The 23,627-nt window shown below is 43.0% G+C and overlaps 1 protein-coding gene across 1 annotated transcript in view; it reads left to right on the top strand.

Moving 5' to 3' along the window:
* The window catches only part of LOC103172823 (targeting protein for Xklp2-A-like), a 36,188-nt gene that overhangs the window by 6,535 nt on the left and 6,026 nt on the right, over positions 1–23,627 (top strand). Inside the window, 8 exon segments of the mRNA XM_042337300.1 lie at positions 17,205–17,320; positions 19,203–19,250; positions 19,252–19,414; positions 19,537–19,632; positions 19,809–19,991; positions 21,039–21,185; positions 21,766–21,877; positions 22,382–22,543. Of these exon segments, the coding sequence (XP_042193234.1) occupies positions 17,205–17,320; positions 19,203–19,250; positions 19,252–19,414; positions 19,537–19,632; positions 19,809–19,991; positions 21,039–21,185; positions 21,766–21,877; positions 22,382–22,392 (876 nt within the window). The 3' untranslated portion in view covers positions 22,393–22,543.

Below are 23,627 nucleotides of genomic sequence, written 5' to 3'. Positions count from 1 at the left end.
GACTTTTCGACCATTCCTTCAGCCGCCCTCCTACCTCTCTGTCCTCCCTCATCCCAACCCTGCCCCCACGGGTCCTGATCCCCGACTGTTCAACACCTTGGGACGTCCTCCCGACATGAAAGGCACTTTTCAAATGTAATTTTGTTGTTGTTGTAATTCACTTTGACTACAGTGTGTGCTATTTGCGGAATGCCACATCCTAGTAAAAATAGTTACAAATGAGTCATGAGAATATGGAATATTTACTGCCTTAGAAAGCACAGATTCAGAGTTGATTGAGACGATCAAAAATGAGAGAGATGCATTTTATTGCAAATTCAGTGTGATAACATACTTGAGATGATTGTCAATGTTATATCATTGAATCTATTGTGACATTTGCAGATTTTACTCCATTAAAGCCTAGAATAATTAAGACACCTTCTATTCTGAGCACTACATTATAGGGAAATCCAGTTATAGAGCCCCTCAATGTAATATGTGAACCCACACTAACTCCAATCATGTTACACCCAGCTTCCTGCGCTGATAAATCTGTAGTAAAACATGACCACCTTTCATTTCATCAGGTTGCCACTAGCATCACTTCCTACATGTCGTGCAGGGGCTCCATGTGCAGGAAACCCCATTGATGTAATTTCCTAATGGAAGTGATAGCAATGCTTCCTACACATTGTGCAATAAGTAGGAAGTGAAAGAAGCAGTGAGTTAACAACTGAAAAATATTTCCACACATTTCCACATATTGGAATCAGCTGACCAAATCATAATGAGCTCCTCGAGTGGCTCAGTTGGTGAAGCCTCTGCTCTGTGTGAAACTGAACCACAAAGACTAAGAAAGGAAGTTGTTTCTCCCTCGTCCCCCTAAAATCCAGGACCATCTCCAAACCCACCCGATCCACCTGGTACAACAACCATCTCCGCCACCAAAAAACCCAAACTCGTCTGCTCATGTGCAGATGGCGGAAAACTGGCCTGACAGTTCACCGCCAACTGTGGCTCGAGCAGCTCCACGGCTACCGTCGTTCTTTGACACGCGCAAAAACGGCCTTCTACTCCAACATCATCTTGGAGGCTAAACACAACCCTAAGATCCTTTTTTACACCACCCACCACAACCTCCGTGCCCCCCACCTCAGGCCTCCTCAATCTTTGTATCAAATGCCCAGTACGAGGAGGTCATGGACTTCTTTTCATCTAAAATACTTAACATCCACCAGGCAGCCACATCCACCTGCCCCTTGTCACCCACCACTATGCCCTGTCTGTCCCCCTCATCTTCTTCATCATCTGCTCCTACCACCACCCCCATTCTACATTCCTTCATCCCATCTCTCCCTCCTCCCTCTCACCCACCATCACATCAATGAAACCCACCACCTGCTGCCTCGACCCCCTCCCCACCAACTTACTAGTCACCCAGCTCCCCCTCCTCTGCCCACTACTAGCTGACATCATCAACCAGTCCCTCTTCTCTGGATCAATCCCTGCCCCCTTCAAAACTGCTGTCATCACCCCCCTCCTGAAAAAACCCTCCCTAGATCCCTCAAACCCCAGCCACTACCGCCCTATTTCAAACTCCCTTCCTTGCCAAAGTCCTAGAATGCGTTGTTGCCAACCAACTTCACCACACCTCTCCTCCCACTCCCTCTTCGAACCCCTCCAGTCCAGTTTCCACCCACAGTACAGAGACTGTGCTTGTGAAAGTCACAAACGACATACTCTCTATCAGTGACCAGGGATCCCTCTGCCTCCTTGTCCTCCTGGACCTCTCCGCCGCGTTCGACACAGTCGATCACACTATCCTCCTCCACCGCTTTTCCTCCGTCATCCACTTCAGTAGGACCGCACTCGCCTCACAAACCGCCAGCAGTACATCTGCACAAACGGCTTCTCCTCCCGGTCTCACCCAGTCACCTGTGGGAGCGTTACTGTGAAGTGCTCTGAGACGCTGTCCGGCGTGGAGGGCACACTATAAATCCAAGTTGTGAAGTTGCGATAATGTGTAATTTTATTAAAATATGCATTTACTTAGCTTTCTTTATTGGAGATTTCAAAGCATGCTTAGTGGAATGCAAAAGGGCAGTACAGTATATGTATGATTTTCGTGCTTCTATTTTTGATCTAATTAACTGCTGTATCCATGGCAGTCTTGCAACCTGCAAACTGCTCACTCAGGTTGAAGATGTCTCACCATTATTCTGGAATTAATGAATATGTCTGTGATGCTTACTACCTCAAGTACTAAATGTGTTTGAGATGGATATGTGCAATGCCTCACCAATTTCATTGCAGTGTTTCCTGTTTCTGTTCCACACTGATGATCCACACATGATTCATTTCTGACTACTGGTGACAGATGATTTTCAGCATATGCATTTCACTAACAGTGATGACTAGGCTGAATGGGTTATCTTTTAGGACTGTCATGGTTCAATGCAATGAAGTATAACCATTACTGTTAATACAATTTGGCAAATTAATAAATCAATTTAATAATGGCCATTATCTGCAGTTACTGTAATAATAATAATCCTTGCATTTAATATAGCGCCTTATCAAATCGTCAAAATACACTGTAAAGTGAATTGATTATATATGTTGTGGGTGAAATATGGCAGCCAATTGTGCATAGCAGTGTCATATAATCATATTATTATTAATCTTTTGTTTTGAAGGGATTATTACCGCCAGAAAGTAATCCCCCAATCGACTAACAGCCAGGTAAGGAAACGTGCCTAAGGTTTCTCCGTGCCTTGGAATCAAACCCAGGTCCTCTCGCTTGCAAGGCGAGTGCTGTAACCACTACTCTACAGAACTGTGTGTGGAGTCCTGTAGCTCAGTGGTTAGAGCACTCGCTTTGCAAGTGAGAGACGTGAGTTCAATTCCAGGCAGAGGGCGAAACCTTGGGCAAGTTTCCTTACTCCACACAGAGCCTAATAATAATCCTCCAAAACCAAAAACAATAATAAATTGGCCATTTTCAATCTATGACTGTTTGTGGGACATTGTTGTGCGCAATTGGCTGCCGCGTTCGCCCACAAATATACAGTCAATTCACTTTACAGTGTGTTCTGTGAAGCGCTTTGGGACGTCCTCCCGACGTGAAAAGCGCTATATCAAATGCAAGGATTATTATTATTATAACTCTAACAATACTGTACACCTTTTTCGTACAGCCTTTCCATTTTTATCATTAATTTCAGTTGATGTGCTTCCATTTTACTGTTTATTGGGTTCCACATACAGTATGTGCAAAATAGCATGTGAAGCTCTAAGTCCCTAGAGATAGTTGTCCTGTTTTAGGCATTTGAAACACGATTCCTTGTCCTTTCTTTGTGCTCCCTCTAATATCGCTGTGGGCTAATATACTGTTCCCTCATTGACAAACGTTTCCACACATTTCAAAGCACTTTATGCAGTTGACTGGGTAGTCAAGTGTTGCTGGGGGGAGGGGGGGAGCGTATGTGGGAAATCTTTTCTCTTTGACCCTGCCTTTGGATACCTCTCCACTTTCCAGCTCAGTCAGAGCACACCAATTAATTAATTAGTAATATAATAATAATAATAATCCTTGCATTTGGTATAGCGCTTTTCATGTCGGGAGGATATCCCAAAACGCTTCACAGAACACACTGTAAAGTGATTTGACTGTATATTTGTGGGCGAACGCGGCAGCCAATTGCGCCAATTAGTAAGAACTTAACTCCGGGTGCTGCTGTTTTAGCTGTTCCATTTTTGCACCACAGCTAGTTTCTCGTGGTTAGCTGGCTGCTTGTCAGGAAAGAAAGCCAAGGAAACTGTATTGACACTGTCATAAAAGCTGAATGCAATGGGAGGTTCATTCAGAGAGCCAGTTGGTCTTCAAATCAAATGTCATGTTTAGCATCTGTTTCTTATGAAAACATTCTGTAATTTCAGGTAAAGACATTTTTGTTGCTGGAGACTTTACATGGATTTCCCTGAATTAAAATTCCCGATGTGGACTTACAACCACAATCCTGGTCTACACCAGGAAGCTTACCATGTAAAGTTAATTAAAATCACACCTGAAGACTTTTTCCTCTTCGACTGGGCCTTTGGCCACCTCTTCTCCTTTTGCAGCTCAGTCAAAGCACATCGCAGTTAAGCGGGCCGACACCCTGCCTGCATGAAGAGCGCTAAATAAATACAAGTTCATTCCCTGGTCTTTCTTTTACTGGCAAAAAGCCAGCTGCCTGGGAGAGCGAATCTGGAACAGCGCTCTGATTTAAAGTAGGTTCTGAATAAACAAGTAAGAAAGAGTAAACAATTTGCCAGTTTCCTTGTGCTGATTAACACAAGAAACTGCTTGTGAAATACCACAAATTGTGCCCCAGGGTATTATGCAACAGCAACATGCTATTCGGCCCATCAGCCACTTTGTTTAATCACCTTCTCCTGCTCACTCCCCATAGCCCAGACATTCCTCTTTTTCAAACGTCCAGTTAATTCACTTTGCAGAGAATTTATGGACTCTGCTTAAAAACGGTTTCTGGCAGAATATTGCACATTCCAACCACCCAATTTAATTTCTGGCAGAATATAAATTCCTCCTCGTGTCGTCAATCACCAAAGGAACCAGCCAAGATATATCGGAACTGCTTCTTAATGTTTGGCTTCACTCTATTGCTCTGTGTACACAATGAGATCATTGACAAAGAAAACCCATTGTAAGTGTATGCAAACATTCTGGAGACAGTGCCACAATACAGGTCAAAGTACTCATCTAATGTGAATCCAATTCATCCAGCATCCAGCATGTATGTCAAGTCAAATAGAAACCAGGTTATTCAATTCCCATACTTGGAGTAAATTGTTCAGGTTTATATTTGCCTTCAATAGAAATAAGACTGGAAGCATCTTAGCCTGCCTTGAACAACAAGTAAACCAGTTCAAAATCATCTGCTAACCTCCCTTCAGTAATGATTATCACCTTCATAAAAATAAAAAGTTTTTTTTTGAAATCCCCAAAGCAGAAGATAAATGTTGTGAAGAGAAGAGGGAGAGAGAGGGGCGGAGCTATCTATTTCAATTTGTTATGATATGTTTTCCTTACTCACTTTATACATGCCTTTTCAGTGATGTCTGTCACTAAATAATGCAGGATGACAGTGATTATTTCGCCCACAAAAATACAGTCAATTCACTTTGCAGAATATTCTGTGAAGTGCTTTGAGACATCTGGAAGATGTGAAAAGTGCTATATCAAATGCAAGGATTATTATTATTATTATTTATTTGGCATTCACTTCGCATTTGAAATCCCTAGAGTTGAATGGTTTGTCAGAGAGCCAGTGGCCTCCAAGCAAATATTATGAAAAGAATTCAGAATTTAAGAGTAAGATGTTTAATAATATCATTTAAAAAAATGTGGTCACTCAATCTACGACTGGTGCACCGCTGTGCAAAATTGGCTGCTGTGTTTCCCCACAAAATATGCAGTCAATTCACTTTACAGTATATTTTGCGAAGCGCTTTGAGATGTCTCAACAATGTGATAAGGCAGTATATCAAATGCAAGTATTATTATTATTAATATTTGTGTTACTGGTAGCAACCTCTCATATCAAATCATTTAGGGAGATTTCAAAAGATGCTCCCACTATTAGATTAATAGATGACCCTCTTCCCATGAAGAACATACATTTGTATAGCACCATTCACAACTCAAAGCACGTAACAATGAGAATTGTGGACACCGAACAAGAAGTATGAGCAGTTTAGAGGTGGTCAAAGTGTTTATCGGAGGATTTTGGAAGCAGGAGAAGGTTGGAGTACCGAGAGACTGTAACACAGTGAAAATCTAGTTGACTTACATAATGCCTTGGTTTCCAGTCTTGGCCACTAATACCATTGAAATTTAGGAGAAGGGATATCTAGAAGGGATATTAGATAATAAATGGGATTGAGACAGTAAACTAGAACAATATTTACAGACAGCAGAACAAGAGGACACAGATCTATGATTACAAAGGACAATTTCAGGACACACACCAGGAATTGCCCAGAAGGTAATTGATGACTGGAACAGATTACCAGGAAAAGTTTGAGGGCAGGGTGCTGGATTTATTTTTAAAAAATCGCTGTGATGGAAAGATGGTAGATTGGGAATTCTGGAAGGATGAGATCAAATGGGACAAATGGCCTTCTTTATCTAAACCTCCGTTGTGATTTTGTGATCTTAACAACTTGCTTTTGCAAATCTTTGAAACATTGGAGGAGATTATAATTTCATGTGATCTGAGGGACGAGGAGTTAAAACCATTCACTTTGTTTTATTCTTGGCTTATTCTATTATTATTATCATATTGTTGTTATGAGTGTGCTCCATGATGCTTCTCAATCTTCAGCCAGTTCATCTACATTGTTATATGCATTGCATAATAAATATTGATTACACATATAATAGAGATATGCAATGTTTCTTTATTAACTCTCTGAATGTTCAAATTAGACAAGCTCTACAGATAGAAACAATAAACATTAACCTCTATAATAGAACTAAGATTCTTTTTATTAAAATAGAGCCACATTTGTATAGAAAATTTAGAAATGAAACAAAGTTTGGAACAGTTTAAAACATTAAAAATAATAATGTGACAATGCTGTTTAGGTATATAAAATATTAAGATAAATTGTCATGAAATAGCACATTTCTATAAATATTGAAAAATACAATGTATCCTGTGAAGCACATTTAGACATTCTACCGATGTGAAATTTGCTGTAACAAATAAGTATAATAAGTATTGATTATATATCAAATTTAACCTAATAAACTATTACAAGTATTAGTCTAAAAGAATTCCATAATCTCGTCCCATTTTAAATCAAGAGATGCAAAGGGTAAGAGAAGGAGATCTGATGAGATAGATAGTAGGTGGCAGAGAAAATAAATTTGGGATATTCCTTACTCTCTAGAATGATCCTAAATTATAATAATCCTTGCATTTGATATAGCGCTTTTCACGTCTTCTAGACGTCCCAAAGTGCTTCACAGAATATACTGTAAAGTGAATTGACCGCATATTTGTGGGCGAACGCGGCAGCCAATTGCGCACAGCAATGTCCCACAAACAGTCGTACATTGAAAATGACCAATTTATTATTGTTTTTTTTTGGAGGAATTATTATTAGGCTCTGTGTGGAGTAAGGAAACTTGCCCAAGGTTTCGCCCTCTGCCTGGAATTGAACTCAGGTCTCTCGCTTGCAAAGCGAGTGCTCTAACCATTGAGCTGCAGGACTCCACTATTAAAAGATTAAAAGAAGGGTTTGGTCGCAGAAAGGAAGAGTGGCAAACTTGATATTGCCAAACCATATCTGATTGTAGTTGATGAGAAACGTTACAGTACAATAAAATACAATTCACAATGTTACAGTGCCTTTCACATTGGGAGAATGTCTCAAACTGTATGGAGAGCATATAGGCTTTATCCAATTTGCTGTCTACCATAGACTTGATAGATTTGAGTTTGCATAGATTGCTGCTGTTCTATCTGCGGGTCTGATAGAGGGTAGGAAATACTTGGCAATTTAGTGGGGACAAAGGATGCTGAAGCCAGAGATCTGACAATTTTCAAGAAGGTCAATTTAAGCAACAAGGTCTACATGGGACTTAGGAAAATGAGTTTATAATTCAAGAAGGTACGTGTGAGGGAGCTTGTCTTTATGAAGGGACACTTTAGTCACATTTTTTTGATTAATGAGTACATCAAGTTCTTTTTGGCAGTTCTTTTGTAATGAGTCTTGCAGTTATGTTGTAATTGTATAAACTCAGTGCCACATGTTTGAGATTTCATAACAGTTCACAAAAAATGTGGAATGTCCTCACCCAGTGAGGAGAGTTACACTCAGTTTGAACTGTGCTTCTTTGCTCAAATAGAGGTAGAACTCTCCCCACACCTATCTCATTGACAGGTTTCCTCTCCTTAGTCCAGTTATCAATGTAACACTGCAACATTGCTAACATAAGGGTGACCTCCTCTGCAGGTTTCATTTTCTGTCCTTTGCACAAAGGAATCGCAGTTATTGTTAGCCAGACATGATAAGTCACACAGCCAAAGACAAAGACTAATTGATGTCAAGTTGGTCATTGACACAAACCTGCAGACAGAAGGGGGCTTTATATCAACTACAACAACTAACATTTATATAACTCTCTTCATGCTGTATAGTGTTTTTCATGCAGATGGGGTTGGATGTCAAGCAAGGGAGAAAGGAGAGGGGAAGGTGACCATAGATTTGGTTGTAGAGGTCTTCAGGTGGGATTTGAAGATTAAAACAAAAGCGGGGCTAAGGCAAAGGAATTGATGGAGGGAGTTCCAGAGGTTAGGGACGTACATACGGCTGAAGGCACAACCACCAATGGTAACGAGGAGGGGTTGGGAGACCTATTTTAGCTGATTGAAATGGGTGAGCAGTGGAATGGGGCATGAGCAGGTCAGAGAGATTGAGAAGTGCTGAGGAGTGAAGGGATTTGTATGCTAGAGTGAGGGTCTTGAAGTTGATCTGTTTGGGGTTAGGGAGCCAATGGAACCTGGCAAGGCCTAGGATGACCAGTGGGCGGAATTAGGTGCATTTGAGCAACGGGTGGTAGAGTTTTGTAAGAAGATGGTCATTATGATGTATTGGATTATAAGGTTTGGCAATCACCTCAGGATCATTAACACAATGTGTAGCTGAACACTGGAACAGTTACTTGTGTGGTAAACATGCACACATTTTGCATTTTTATTTCCAGTCTTTTTTTATTTGTAAAGCTTGCTGTTTTATGCAAGATAAAATAAGTTTCTTAAATAAGAAACAGATGTTGGAATAAAACAGGAACAGCTGCAGGATAATATGTGTGCTGGTGACAGTCAGATTGTGAATATTTATTTACAATATTGTGATAATCAGTCACAACATTCCTCCTACATATTCTCTGTATCAGCCTGGCACAGTGGTAGCATTCTTGCCTTTGAGTCAGAAGGTTGTAGGTTCCAGCCCCACGTCAGGACTTGAACTCACACATTCTAAGTTGACGCATCATTACAGTGCTGGAAGTGCTGCATTATCAGAGGTGAATCCTTCAGATAAAGGACTTTAAATGGAGATCCCGACTCAACTGCCGGTTCAGGTGGACATTAAAGATAACATGGCACTATTCAAAAAGAGAGAAAGGAGTTTCTCCTGGTGTCCTGGCCAACGAATCCCCCAAATACAATTGGTCATTCACTCCATGGCTGTTTGTGGGATATTGCTGTATGCAACGGGCTCCCAATGAGATTCTCACTCTCACTTGTGTAGTTAGTTGATCATAAACATTTTCCAGTACTTTGTATAAATATTAGTTGCATGCTATGCAGTTTCCAAGCTGCATAAAGACTAAACTCATGGGGTTTTGTAAACTGTTTATTGTTTTTGTTCTGTAGCTCAAGAAATTATCCTACATATGGAGCATTAATTGCTTTCTTTAAGAGAGAATTAAATTAAAGCTACATACTGTATTTCAGCAGATATTGAGTTTGTGAAAATGAAAATGCTGTGAAATCCTGTGAAAATGCTCATATTGTATACCTTCGAAAGCTATGTACAAAACAGATAAGATATAGCTGATCACAAGATGGTTCGTTTTGGATCGTATTTCTGAAATAGTGCCCAGATGTTCCACACACGTGCCTGTTTATTTTAAGCCACTTTATTACACAATTGTGCAGGACAGTTGCCTTCATGCAAGGACTTGTTTATTTTCCAGTTCCATGAACTTCACTGAAAAAAATCCCATTCAATCACGTTTGTGGAACATTGCTACATTTTACCCATAAAATACAGTCAAACCACCTTACAGATATCCTGTGAAGCATTTTGGGACGTCTAAGGCTCTCTATCAAATGCAATTAGTATTATTAATCTCTCCAATGATCCATCGGAGGTAACATGACTATTAATTATTAAGCTTTCATGTCATTATTGCAGTGTTGTTCACTGTTTGTTATCCTTTTCTTTTGCAGTTTTTTGCTTTTTTCTTTATAGTTTTATATGTTTTCAGTCTTTCTTTCTATTTCCTCCTTTAATATCCTCTTCTTAATATATGTAAATGATCTGGACTTGGATATAGCAAGTACCATTTCCAAGTTTGTGGATGACACAAAGTTAGGTAGGGTAGTAAACAATGAGAAGGATAGCAGCCAACTGCAGGAAGACATAGACAGAATGGTAAAATGGGCAGACACATGGCAGATTAATTTCAATGTGGAGAAATGCGGGATAATGCATTTTGGAAGAAAGAATGAAGGGAGGTAATATAGGCTGGTAATACAATCTTAAGGGGAGTAAAGGAACAGAGAGACCTGGGGGTGCAGGTAAATGAATCCTTGAACGTGCAGGACAGGGAGATAAAGCTGTAAAAAGGCCATATAGGATAGTTGGCTTTATAAATAGGGGCATAGAGTACAAGAGTCAGGAGGTTATGATTAACCTATATAAAACACTGGTTAGGCCTCAGTTAGAATACTGCCCCAGTTCTGGGCACCGCACTATAGGAAGGATGTTAAGGCATTGGAAAGGGTGCAGAGGAGATTTACGAGGATGGGATCAGGAATGGGGGACCTTGATTATGAGGAAAGGCTAGAGAGATCGGGATTATTCTCATTGGAGCAGAGAAGGTTACAAGGAAACCTAATAGAGGTTTTCAAAATCGTGAGGGGATTTGATAGGTTAGAAAGGGAAAAACAGTTTCCACTGGTGGATGTGTCGGTGACTCGAGGTCACAGATTCAAAATAGTCTCTAAAAGAAGCAGAGGGGAGGTGAGAAGAAATGTTTTCACACAGTGAGTAGCTCGAATCTGGAATGCATTGCCTGAAAAGGCGGCGGAGGCCGATTAGATAATTACTTTTAAAGACGCGGTGGATGGGTATTTGAGGAGGACGGGTTTGCAGAGTTATGGGGAAAGGACTGGGGAGTGGGATTGACATTACATTGCTCTTTTCAAAGAGCCGGCACAGACTCGCTGGGCCGAATGGCCTCTTTTTGTGCTGTACGATTCTATGATTGAGATCAGCGCCTAGGGACATCCTCCCGACGTGAAAGGCACTATACAAATGTAATCTTGTTGTTGTTGCTACTGTTCTCTATTTTTGCTTAAATGGGCAACTTCTGTCTCACCAACTGCTCCCTTAATTTCTACAACAACAACTTGCATTTATTCAGCACCCTTCACTCGGGTAGTATCTTGAAGGACTTAACGCAGTATGGTTTGGGGAGATGACGGAAGCCACGGTGGAAGAAGAAACTCTTCAGGTTTGATTTCAAAACTGTTAAAAAGGGGGCAAGGAACTGAGGCATTGAGTGACAGAGATTCTAGTGTAGTGGCTGAAAGCACAGTAGCCAATTGTGGAGCAGATGAGAGAAGGGATGTGAAGAAGACCCGAGTCAGCTGAGTGTAGAGGAGTCAAGTGGGGTGTGAGCAGATTGAAATGGTTGAGAGGTGACAAGCTATGAAGTTATTTGAAAGTGAGAATGAGGAACTTGAAATCAATCAGTGGAGCCTGGCGATGATGGATGTATGGAGCCTGGTACAGGTGAGAGTTTTGACTCATTTGGACCTAGTTTATAAATAAGCTGGGAGCTCGGGTTAGGAGCTCCCAGCTTATTTATAAACTAAACTAAATAAATCGAAAGATCAGGGTGGGAGTTTCATCAGTGTTTGAAGTAAGACGGGAGATGGCAGGCTATGTGCCAGAGGTGGAGGAGGAGGCAGTCCTGGTCAGGGAGCAGATGTGGGGTAGGAAGGATAACTGGGGTTTGAAACTGACCCCAAAGTTGCTTACAGTTCGATGAGTTTGAGGTTATTAGTCAGTAACCTCTGAGTTTGAAGGTTATAAGTTCAAGCCCCTGGACTGTGAACTCACAAACTTTATCCAAATTAAGCCCATTCTCCCGCTCTCTCACCATAGCCCTGCAAAGTTGTCCTTCCCAAATATCTATCTAGGTTGGGAGGCAGATAATAGGCAGAAGGTGATTAGGTGGGGGAGTGTCCCGAGATGCTACCCTGCGTGAAGAGCTCTGTTATAATGCAAGTTGTTGCTGTTCTTCCAGTGCAATGGAGTCTGTGCCAGAGCCACTACTTTTTCCATGTATATTAATGACTCACAACTGTTAGAGAGAGTGAGGATGAGGGAATATATTGAAGAGCAGTGTGTGACAAGGATCAGAGCAGCAAAGGGACTTGGGAGAGCCGGTACCTAATAATACGCCTCCACTGGCTCCCCATCCCTCAGAGGATTGAGTTCAAAATTCTTGTCAGCACCTTCAAGCTCTTGACCCTCCTACCGCTCCGATCTGCTAACCCCCTTATCAACCTGTCCACTCACTCCACTCAGCAAGCTCTGGCCTGCTCCATGTCCCCCACCCAGCCCGCCCCACGATCAGCAGTCAGACCTTCAGCGTTTCTGCCTACGCCCTCTGGAACTCCATCCCACATTCCCTTCACCTCGCTCCCTCCCCTGTCTCCTTCAAGAGCAAGAACGTCCTCTTCGACGCATCCCCCCTTCCCACCCCATACCCCCGCTCGGGTCCCGATCCCTCATCCCTGACTGTGCAGCGCCTTGGGACGTCCTCCCTACGTGAAAAGTGCTTTATAAATGTAATTTTGTATTGTAATACTGTTTAAAGTGCCATTCAATTCAGGAGGTTGTGCTTCGTGCTGTCTCTATCAGTCCGGACACCCCAACCGAGGAAATGGCAACCCAAGTGCATAGAGACACTGAGCGAGGTATAACATTCCAGGTTTCTACACAAGCGAGGAGAGCACTACACACAGGGCAGAGCGTGTCATACACAAGTTACAGACAGGGCAGTGGACTGAATGGCTGAGTTGGTGGAGATGGGAAATGGTGAGTGGGGGGACAGGAGATTGCGTGGGTGGGGATGGGAGATGGTGAGGATGGGGACGGGAGATAGCGAGTGGTTGTGGGGCTGGGAGGCCGTGAAGAAGGGGAGCGGGACCGAGCAGAGCCGACCTTTGCCCTCAGCCAAGGCAGTGAGATCCGAGTGGCCAGAGATGAGACTTCGGGGGGCAAAGAGTCAGTGACCAACGAGGGGCCGAGGGGAGGTGCCAAGAGGAGGGACCGGGGTGGGGGCCCGGGGAGTTAAGGGGGGGAAGGGGATCGGGGAGGGGAGAGGGGTTAAGGGGGGTCCGGAGAGTTAAGGGGGGAATTGGGGGGGGAGGAGGGAGGAGAGGTGGTTAAGGGGGGGCCCGGGGTTTAAGGGGGGCGGTGGGGGTTAAGGGGTCCTGGGCTGTGGGGGCCCCTGGGGGCTGGTTCGGGGACATGGGCTGGGGGCTAGTTCGGGGTGGGGGCCTGGGCTGGGGGGGCTGGTTCGGGGTCCTGGGTTGGGGGCTGGTTTGGTTTGGGGGGGGAGGGGCTGGTCCGGGGTCGCTGGGGCTGGTTCGGGGTTGTAGTAACTGCTGGAGTCTAACTAGCTAAACCCACACAGCTTGTCATTGAGAACACTATCTGACAAGCTTTCCTGCTGCTTATTCAGCCGGGTCCACCCTACCCATTAGTTAAGGCTTTGGCTGCAGAGTTAACAGGAGCTGAGGGGGACGATTCCCTGCCCCTTCCATGTCCGGCTGATGAGCCAGGCAGAGCTCTGGAGGATGTGGTGAAGCGAAGAAGGAAACAAGTAAGAAAAGACAAAGCTTGAGCAACTTAAAAGAGGAAGGAGATCAGACACAGAGGCTAAAGGGCAAATCTGTGGTTTCTCCAGTCTATATTTTGTTACATTTAACTCCAGGCCTCATCGCTCCATCCAAACCTTTCCTAGTGTTTCACAGGAATGAGTGTAAAGTGTAGTGACTCTACATTTGTGGGCGAACACACACACACACATACAATTTGAGCATAACAATGTCCCACAAAACAGAAATGAGGTGAATGACCCACATTGATCTGAAGAACTGTCCAATTCGATACCAGTTAGAACCCACTTCTCTTTTCCACGACACTTGCCGGGCTGTGGTTCCAGCTCAGATCTCCCTGCCGTGGCTTTACTCACAGCATTAAAGCAACTTACAGTGGTGTGTAACAGTGTGCGTGTGAGATACATATAGAGTGTGGGACAAGTGTTGCAAAGATTGCTGTAAGAAACATCACGACTCAGTGTGTGTGTGTCAGGCTGTCTCTGTGTGTGTGGGTGTGTGTGTCAGGCAGTCTCTCAGTGTGCTCAGGGCACTGCACAAGCACAACCCTGTTTATCAGTCTCTGTCATCCGGTTTCTTGCCATTTCAACTCTCTCTCCCGCACTCTGACCTCTCCATGCATGGGCTTCTACACTGTTCCAATGAGCCACAGCGCAAGCTCGAGGACCAGCACCGCAGTTATCTGCTCAGGACCCTACAGCCTCTTCCCTCAATATTGATTTCAACAATTCCAGACCATAACAGTTCACCTTCCCCCTCCCCCTCTTCTGTGACCATCACCACATCATCCTGGTCCCAGACAGCTTTTCTCTCCCTGGTCTGCCTTAGCTCTTTTCCAGTCAAGCATTTTCACCCTTGACTGTACTTTGTCCTTGTTCATGAGTAATCTAAATCTAATAATATTATGGTCACTGTTACCTAGATGCTCCCCTTCCAAAACTTGTTCAACCTGACCTACTTAATTCCCTAGGAAAAGATCCAACGCTTCCTTCCTTGTAGGACTGGAGACATACTGGTCCAGAAAATTTTCCTGTACACAGCTGATGAATCTTTCTCCGGCCTTGCCCTTAACGCTGCTATTTTGCCAATCTATATTGGGATAATGAAATCTCCCATTTTGACAACTCTGTTTGCCCTACATCTGTCCGTGATCTGGTTGCAGATCTGCTCTTCTATCTCCTTCCCGCTATCTGGTGGTCTATAGTAAACCCCTATCAGTGTAACCACTCCTTTCCTATTTCTGACCTCTAACCAGATTGATTCTGGTCTCGTCCCTTTCTACAGCTACAATTGTATCCTTAACTAATATTGCCACACCTCCAACCTTCTCTATCCTTCCTGAACACATTATATCCTGGAATATTTATCTCCCATTCCTGTCCTGGCTTGAGTTACTGCTACCACATCGTAACCCCTTACGGCCAGTTGAACCTGCAGCTCATCAACCTTATTCCCTAAGCTCCGTGCATTTAGGTACATGCATTTGAGGAAATTGTCCACATGTACCTGCTCTATATTTCCCACTTGTCTTTTTCCTCTATTCCCTAATCTATTGTGTATCCTGGGATACTCACCCCCCTTCGCCACCAATTTAAATTAGCCGCCCCAGCATTCGATAATCTCTTGGCCAGGAAGTTAACCCCTGCCTTGCTTAAGTGCCGCCCATCCGCAAGGTAATGATCCCACCTCCCCCAGTAGTGGTCCCAATTGTCCACAAAACGGAAACCTTCTTTTCTGGACCATTTTTCCAGCTAGTCGTTCATACGCCTGATCCTTCCATTATGGTGCCCCGTTGCCTGAGGCACCAGGAGTAACCCAGAGATCACCACCTTGGATGTTCTGGCCTTGAGTTTGTTCCCCAACTTTTGATACTCGCCCTAGAGTATCTCAGCCCTCTTCTTGGGTCCCCACATGGACCACGACTTCTGGACATTCTCCTTCCCCCTGAAGAATCTTGTCCACACGCTGGGTACGTCCACTACCCTCACACCAGGAAGGCAGCAAACCATCCTAGCCTCACGATTCTTATGACAGAAGATCCTGTCAGTGCCTCGTACTGTTGAATCCCCTATCAGAACAGTGTTGCCCGTGTGATCCATGCCCCTGTCCTGTTGGAGAGAATGTTCACTGCTGTCCTCACGGGAGGTTTCCACGCTCCTAATTGCTAAGGCTGAGTACTGATTTGAGACCGGGACTCTGTTGGGGGTGCTCTGCCTTGCACAAGCCCTCTTCTTTCCCCATCGCAATGTCACCCAATCACTTTTAGCATGTGGCTGTGTGTTGGGCTCCTTTGGGAGTGGTCCTGTTCCTGAACTCTGACCTCCCAATGGTTCCAGTACCCCTCTCTCATGGTTCCTATACAGTGATGGTCTGCTATCAGTAAGTCCTAGGGGAATGAGGGTCTCCTCCACCGTACCATCCAGGAACCTCTCACTGTCCCTAATGAGCGCAGTGTTTGCACCTGGGCTTCCAGCTCAGCTACTCTCAGCTGAAGCTCCCTAACTTCCAGACACTTGCGGCAGATGAAGTCGCCCCGGCTTAAGGCGCCCTCCATCGACTCCCACATGTGACAGACCTCGCAGTTTACCTGCCACACCATCTTCACTATCTTTATATAGATACAAAGATATATAGCCTGCCCCCACTTTCCCCTCTGCACCTAATTCCCACTCTCACCAAATTCCCTCACACTCTGGCCTCAGGTCGAGTGAGGCTCTCGGAGCTATCTCCTATTTATACTTTCTGGGTTCAACCCGTTTCTGATTTGCTCAGCAGTAATTTGGAATTAACACCTAATCAAGTGATTAATCAATAAATTAAGTTAATCAATAAGTTACTTGTTATTGGCTAGGCCTAATTGACTACTGCTGCTCCCTGTAAAGTTACCACACAAGACCAATGTACCAATGGTATCAGCAATTTTAACTAACACAAGACTTAAAACAACTACAACTACTACAAGACTTGAATAATAACAACAACAAATTGGGTTATGTACTCACGATAGCAGTTCTCAAGACACCCACAGCAGCAATTCCCACTCTTACCAAATTCCCTCACATTCTGGCCTTGCCTCACTCCGGACGTAGCTCACTCTGGGCTCTTGGCTCGAGCTCCAGGGGCTCCAAGAGCTCCAGGGACTCCAAGAGCTCCAGGGGCCCACATCTTCCAATTGTGCATAGCAGTGTCCCACAAACAGTCGTGAATTGAGTGACAAACTTTTTATTTAATTTTTTCTTGCGGGATTCTTATCAGGCACGTGGAATAAGGAGACTTGCACAAGATTTTGCCCTGCCGGGAATCGAACCCAGGTCTCTCGCTTGTGAGGCGAGTGCTCCGACCACTGAGCTACAGGACTCCAAAAATACTAATATACCAAAACATTTAATTTCCAAATATGCACAATTTCTGTAGTAATGTTGACAGCTTACCATTCCAGATGTGTGCACTGAAGGGAAGTACTGTACTGAAGCCTTTCCACCTATCTTGTGGGAGTAAAAGAAAACATACAGACATGGAGAGCAAAGCATATGTCTCTGTTGCACAGCAGGTGGAAGAATTTCAACGTCGCACACCATCACATTATCATTTGAGAAGCAAGCAACTTGTGGAAGAAGGTAAATGGGATTTCAACCAAACTCGGTGTTGTTTGTATGATTGCCACCATATCTTCAGCTCTGTGGTTATAAAACTATGCTAGTCTGTCATTGCAGGATCCACCAGCTGAATGGAGGGGAGGGGGCGCGGGAGAGTCACGAGTGACATTGACTAGCTCGGCCCAACCTTATTGAATGTTCAAAAGTGACATGTCAGTAGAACCATTCATACTGCTGAATCACTGTTAATGTGACACTAATTGGCTCCTTGATGATGAAGGAATTGCTTTCCTCTAATCTAGAGTGGGAGTCCTTTAGGCTATAATGTACTCTATACAATTCAGATATCTTTCTAAAGACAGCTTATTAGCATCCAGGAAACTCTTGTACTGTCACTTGGATAGTCTCATTTCTCCTCTTCAGCCATGTCAGGAATTGAGCTTCTACTTGGTGCTGTCACTCCAATGCAATGCTGGAGTCTGTATCATAACATAGTTATAATCCATGACACTATTGGAAAACAGCAGAGGGCTTTTCCCTGGATGCTGGCAACAATTCTCAACCATTTGTCATCCACCTTAATAATAATAATAATCCTTGCATTTGATATAGCGCTTTTCACGTCGGGAGGACGTCCCAAAGCGCTTCACAGAACACACTGTAAAGTGAATTGACTGTATATTTGTGGGCGAACGCGGCAGCCAATTGCGCACAGCAATAATAATAATAATAATAATCCTTGCATTTGATATAGCGCTTTTCACGTCGGGAGGACGTCCCAAAGCGCTTCACAGAACACACTGTAAAGTGAATTGACTGTATATTTGTGGGCGAACGCGGCAGCCAATTGCACACAGCAATGTCCCACAAACAGTCGTAGATTGAAAATGACCAATTTATTATTGTTTGGGGTTTTGGAGGGATTATTATTAGGCTCTGTGTGGAGTAAGGAAACTTGCCCGAGGTTTCGCCCTCTGCCTGGAATTGAACTCAGGTCTCTCGCTTGCAAAGCGAGTGCTCTAACCACTGAGCTCCACCTTGTGGCTATTTATGGAACTTACTGGTGCAGGGGTCTGTTTACAAAAATAGCCATGACAAGACCATAAATTTGTGAGTGGGTTTCAACATTTCACTATAAAGTTTTATTTTTTTTCCAACGTGCACCATTGAAGCCTTTTTTATGTTCATTGCTATATTCTAGAACATGCATAAAGTTTAGTTTGTCAATTTTCTTGCTTTTAAATGCCAACTGTTGGCGATGTGGTGCCATGAGCTCCACTGTCAGATGGTGATGATTTGTAAAGGCTTTCAGAAATTGCTAATGTACCCATAATTCTCAATCGGTTATTGATTTTCTGTGCGGCTCCCAGTCTCAGTTTTGAACATCAGTATTGTTCAATTGACACGTTTTAGCTGACTTAACCGATTATTAATATATATACGCATACGGATGGGTATGATTTGCCATGGCAGGAAGTGCTAGTAATAATCCTTGCATTTGATATACAGCTTCCATCATGTTGTTGAGATGTCTTGAAACATTTCACAGAATAAATTGTAAAGTGGATTGACTGCATATTTTGTGGATGAAATGCATCAGCCAATTGCGCAATGTCCTACAAACAGTCATGGATTGAGCGACTTTTTTGCAAGGCAAGTGCGCAGGACTCTAGGAATATTGAAATTTAACATAGTTATAGATATACAATTTTCTGTATGCTCTCATGTCTATCTTTCCAATACAAAAGCGCTAAAGAAAGGTTAAAAATTACTTATTAATATACCAATTCTTTGGTTAGAAGTGAATGGTTTGGTTTCCAGGTTTGCTTCCTGAGGTTTCAATCACTTGAGTAACTTCTGTAGTTTTCTAAAGCACTGATTTTGGTCATTGCTGCTGCTTCAGTTACAGATTCAAAGCTCAAGAACTAAACCCCAGAATCCTGGAAGGTGGTCCCAGAGAAGCCACCGGTGAACGAACCCACAGAGCTTATTGGCTTTCGCTTGGAGACCGACAATCGTATCAGGAAGCGGGAAGAAAATCGCAAGCCCGAGGATCAGGAGCAGTACTTTTTCCATCCCTGTCCGTGCCCCATCCGGATGCTGGAAGATGTTGTGGTGAGGATATTATGAGCTGAGATGCATTGCAGAATAGGAGCTATTGTTTCTATTATTCAAGAGACATGCATTTAGTTGTAATTTTTTTTAATATCCTAAAAATTGACTAGATTTTCTTCCAGGGAGTTCCAGAAAAGAGTAAGCTACCATTGACAGTGCCTCATTCTCCAGTTTTTGCAGTGAAAAGCCGTACAAGAATTCCACTTAAAGAGGAGCAGGTAGGGTGCTGTGACACGCTTCTGGAAAAATAATCCTGAGGTTGTGACTAGAGGATGACTGGGAAAGAGCCTATTTTTATGATTATAATCCATGCTGGTGCAGCAAACAGCTTTCACTTATTTAATTTGCTTCATGTACCATAACATCAAAGTGCTTCTTTCTATTAAACTTGTAGGAAGAAAAGCTAGTAAAGCAGATTAAGATAAACACTATGCCACACTGTGCCGTCCCATTCAAGCCAAAACCCCTGGAAGAGAAGAATGTAGAAATACAGCCATTCTCATTTGAGGCTCAGGACAACGAGAGGCAAACACTGAAGGAAAAGAAACTGCAAGAAATCCGTAAAGAGATGGCTGAGGTAAGTGTGGTCAACTTTCTCACCAGTTTAGCCATCCTGGAGTCCTGTAGCTCAGTGGTTAGAGCACTCGCTTTGCAAACGAGAGACCTGAGTTCAATTCCAGGCAGAGGGCGAAACCTTGGGCAAGTTTCCTTACTCCACAGAGCCTAATAATAATCCCTCCAAAAAACCAAAAACAATAATAAATTGGTCATTTTCAATCTACGACTGTTTGTGGGACATTGCTGTGCGCAATTGGCTGCCGCGTTCGCCCACAAATATACAGTCAATTCACTTTACAGTGTGTTCTGTGAAGCGCTTTGGGATGTCCTCCCGGCGTGAAAAGCGCTATATCAAATGCAAAGATTATTATTATTATTATTATTATTATCCTAGCAAAACTGTTTACCTAGCAGCAAGTAAGAACCCGGTTGTTAGCCGATTGGTAGATCACTTTTCTGGAGTTAATAATTCCTTCAAGAAATTTTTTTTAATTGTCGCTCAATGCACAACTGTTTATGTGACTACTGTGCGCGATTGGTTTCTGCGTTTTGCCCACCAATTATACAGTCAATTCACTTTACAGTATATTCTGTAAAGTACTATGAGAAGTCTTGAAAACGTGATAAATTGCTATATCAAATGCAAGGATTATTCTGTCAGTTTTAATTACCAATCACTTTAACACACAAATTGCATAGCTAGATTCTGAGGGATTTATGTCTTATTAAATGAACAACGTGCAATTAAACTCCCACTAATATCAGGTTTGGGTCTATAGATTCAGACCCACTACTATCATAACCAGTCTTTTGAAAATAGCTGCCATTGGCATCTCTTTTTTCATGTGTGCTCTGCCAGAGGGAAACCGCCTGTGATGCTTCTGCTTATTATGCAGGATGCAGGCAGTCAGAGGTGGAAGGTTGCTATGAAATTGGTAACTATAAACGGTTATAGCATGTGGGGCATTGTCGTATGTTCTGACTGTATTTCAATATTTTTAAATAATAGACAATAGACTATAACCTGCAAGAAATGGCTAAAACTTCCTTCCATTACCTTGTATAGGTCCCTACATTTAAAGCGCAGCCACTTCCTGACTTTGACTTGGCTCAGTTACCAGAGAAGGTGGTGAAGTCTCCAACTAAACTCCAGCCTTTCCATCTACGCATAGAAGAGAGAGGGGTTGTTCAAGCAGAACGCTGGACGCAGATGGTAAGCAAACTCTTGAGAAAGATTGGCTAAATATCTGCTGACCACTTGGTCTACACTCTTTGTATGAGCTTTGTTCTGTACGTGTATGTTCTGTAGATGTTGCGTAATTTAAAAACTGCACCGGATTGTACAGCTTTCATCAGTGAAGAATCCGATAAACTATTTGTTTTTCTCCACAATGCTTCCAGATGTACAGTCAATTCACTTTACAGTATATTCCGTGAAGCACTTTGAGGTGTCTCAAAGATGTGATCTGGCACTATATCAAATGCAAGGCTTATTTATTTATTACCCAGATTATCATATGTAGATCCTCGGATTCAACAATCTTGGTGCCTTTGAGAACGTTGATGTGTAAGATTTCTGTGGCCTCCCTGTTCCAAGTGAATGGAGTGTGTCTATTGCTACTGTCTGCCTCTGCTTCCCAGTTAATGAGTTAAGAATCATTCAGCATCTTGGCTCTGTATCTAATCGATTAGTGGGATGAGTGAGAGCTGCTGTGGAATGACCTTCTATCTGCTGTAATGCATGATGAGAAAACTAAGCGGAAGTTTAATGAGAGTTTGGTTTCTTTGAATAGATGAAAGAAGAGCTCAGGCAACAAAAGGAAGCTGCATGTTTTAAAGCCAACCCCAGCTCTGCTATTTGCCGAGAGCCATTCATGCCAAAGAAAGCAGAGCGATCACTGACAGGTATTGTGTGCTTTAAAGTTTTGCCAAATGGTCTGATATTATAAACTATAGTCAGGTAACTAGCTTTCAGATTGTTGTTAAAATTCACAGTATTTCATCTTCAAAGTAATCCCAGTACAAGTGCAAGTCCTCCCACCTGCCCCCTTCCATAGATTTCGGGCTGGTGTGTGTTGGATGCAGTATTATAAATGGCGGGGGGGGGGTGTAATCATAGGAGCATCTTGTTGTCTGATGTGCCAGTGATCAATCTTCTCGTTAATAAAAGCTCTTATTGGCACAGGGCCTTTTGTGACAAAGGAAAGGCAATTTGGTTATGCGTGTGGTGCTGATAACTGTTTGGGTAGAAATTTGAAGGACAAAGGATTGTCTGATGTAATAGTATTCCAGCTCTTCAGTCTGCACAATATTTCCTTCTTGACGTTCACTTTTTCTGTGTCACAATTTGCTGAGTTATTTGAGCCTTTGTCTCCCAACTTAGAGAAGCTTTCTGTTTCTGTATTTCAGGAAAGCTTTGAGCCGGCAACTGAGAAGAGAGCAAAAGAACGTATGGAATTTGAGAAGTACAAAGCTGATAAAGAGGTGATGCGAGAGCAGGCAGAACAGGAAAAGCAGAATCGAAAAGAGGAGCAAGAGAGAAAAGAAATTGCACAACTTCGTCATGACAAGGTAAGTTGTTGGACTTAAAGGGCAAAGAGGAATGAGGGTGACCAAGCCAGGACCAATATTGTATACTCAAATAGACTTGTTTCACCATTGAGAATCAACTGATGATATTGCAGCTTATGTCACAAATATCACAAATCCTTCACAGATTTACTGTAGAGTTTTGCAGGTGAACTTGATAGACAGTTTGTGCACAGCAATGCCTCACAAACAGATATGAACTGAACAACCAATTTTATTTGGGGATTATTGATCAACTGGGAGAAACTATTCTCTTTTTGAATCGTGCCATCATTACCATCCATCTAAAAACAGGCAAATTGGGACCTTGGTTTAACATCTCATCTGAAGGACAATGTAGTGCGTTCCACCAATTCACTGGAGTGTCAGCATTTGAACATGAGCTTAAAGTCTCTAGATTAGCAGTTGTAGCGCAGGAGGCTAAGCTTTCTAACCTTCTAGAAGAGCGATCTGTTTTGTACAGTTGCTGCAATCGTGCACTTTCAAGAAAGAGCTATTGGGGTAAGAATTGGGCAGAACCCTGACTGAAGACTGCCTCTTCTCTTTCACGTGTGCTCTGCTGAGATCAGACCATCTTCCCTCAGTGTATCAACTCGGCTCAGTGGTTGCTCTTGCCTCCAAGTCAGAAGGTTGTGAGTTCAGGTCCGACTTTGGGATATAGAATGACACATTGTAAGCTGATTCTCCAATATAGTACTGGGGTAGTGCATTGTCAGAGGTGTCGTCCTTCTGATGAGATATAAACCCTGATCAGGTTTAAGATTCCAAGGCACTATTCAAAAAGGAGAAAGAAGTTTTTCTCTCTCGCGGTGTCCTGACCAACAATTCCCATTATAAAATTGCTCACTCTCTTCATGGCTGTTTGTAGGACACTACTGTGTGCAACTGGCTAACCACAATGTTAATGGATGTGAAGGCCCCCCATTAAAAGTAATAGGTGTAACAATTCCCAGATCAGTAATTTATTGTGACAACTGCAAATCTCCATGGACCAACCTTTTGAGGCTGGAGGACAAACGTTTGGGTTGAGTGCATCCCAGACTTCCCAATGGGAACGGTCTTCCAC

This window comes from Callorhinchus milii, unplaced genomic scaffold (assembly GCF_018977255.1).
Source record: "Callorhinchus milii isolate IMCB2004 unplaced genomic scaffold, IMCB_Cmil_1.0 Scaffold1, whole genome shotgun sequence".
NCBI lineage: Eukaryota > Metazoa > Chordata > Chondrichthyes > Chimaeriformes > Callorhinchidae > Callorhinchus > Callorhinchus milii.
Note: the sequence above shows the minus strand (reverse complement) of the source record. Positions and strands in the feature narration are given on the sequence as shown.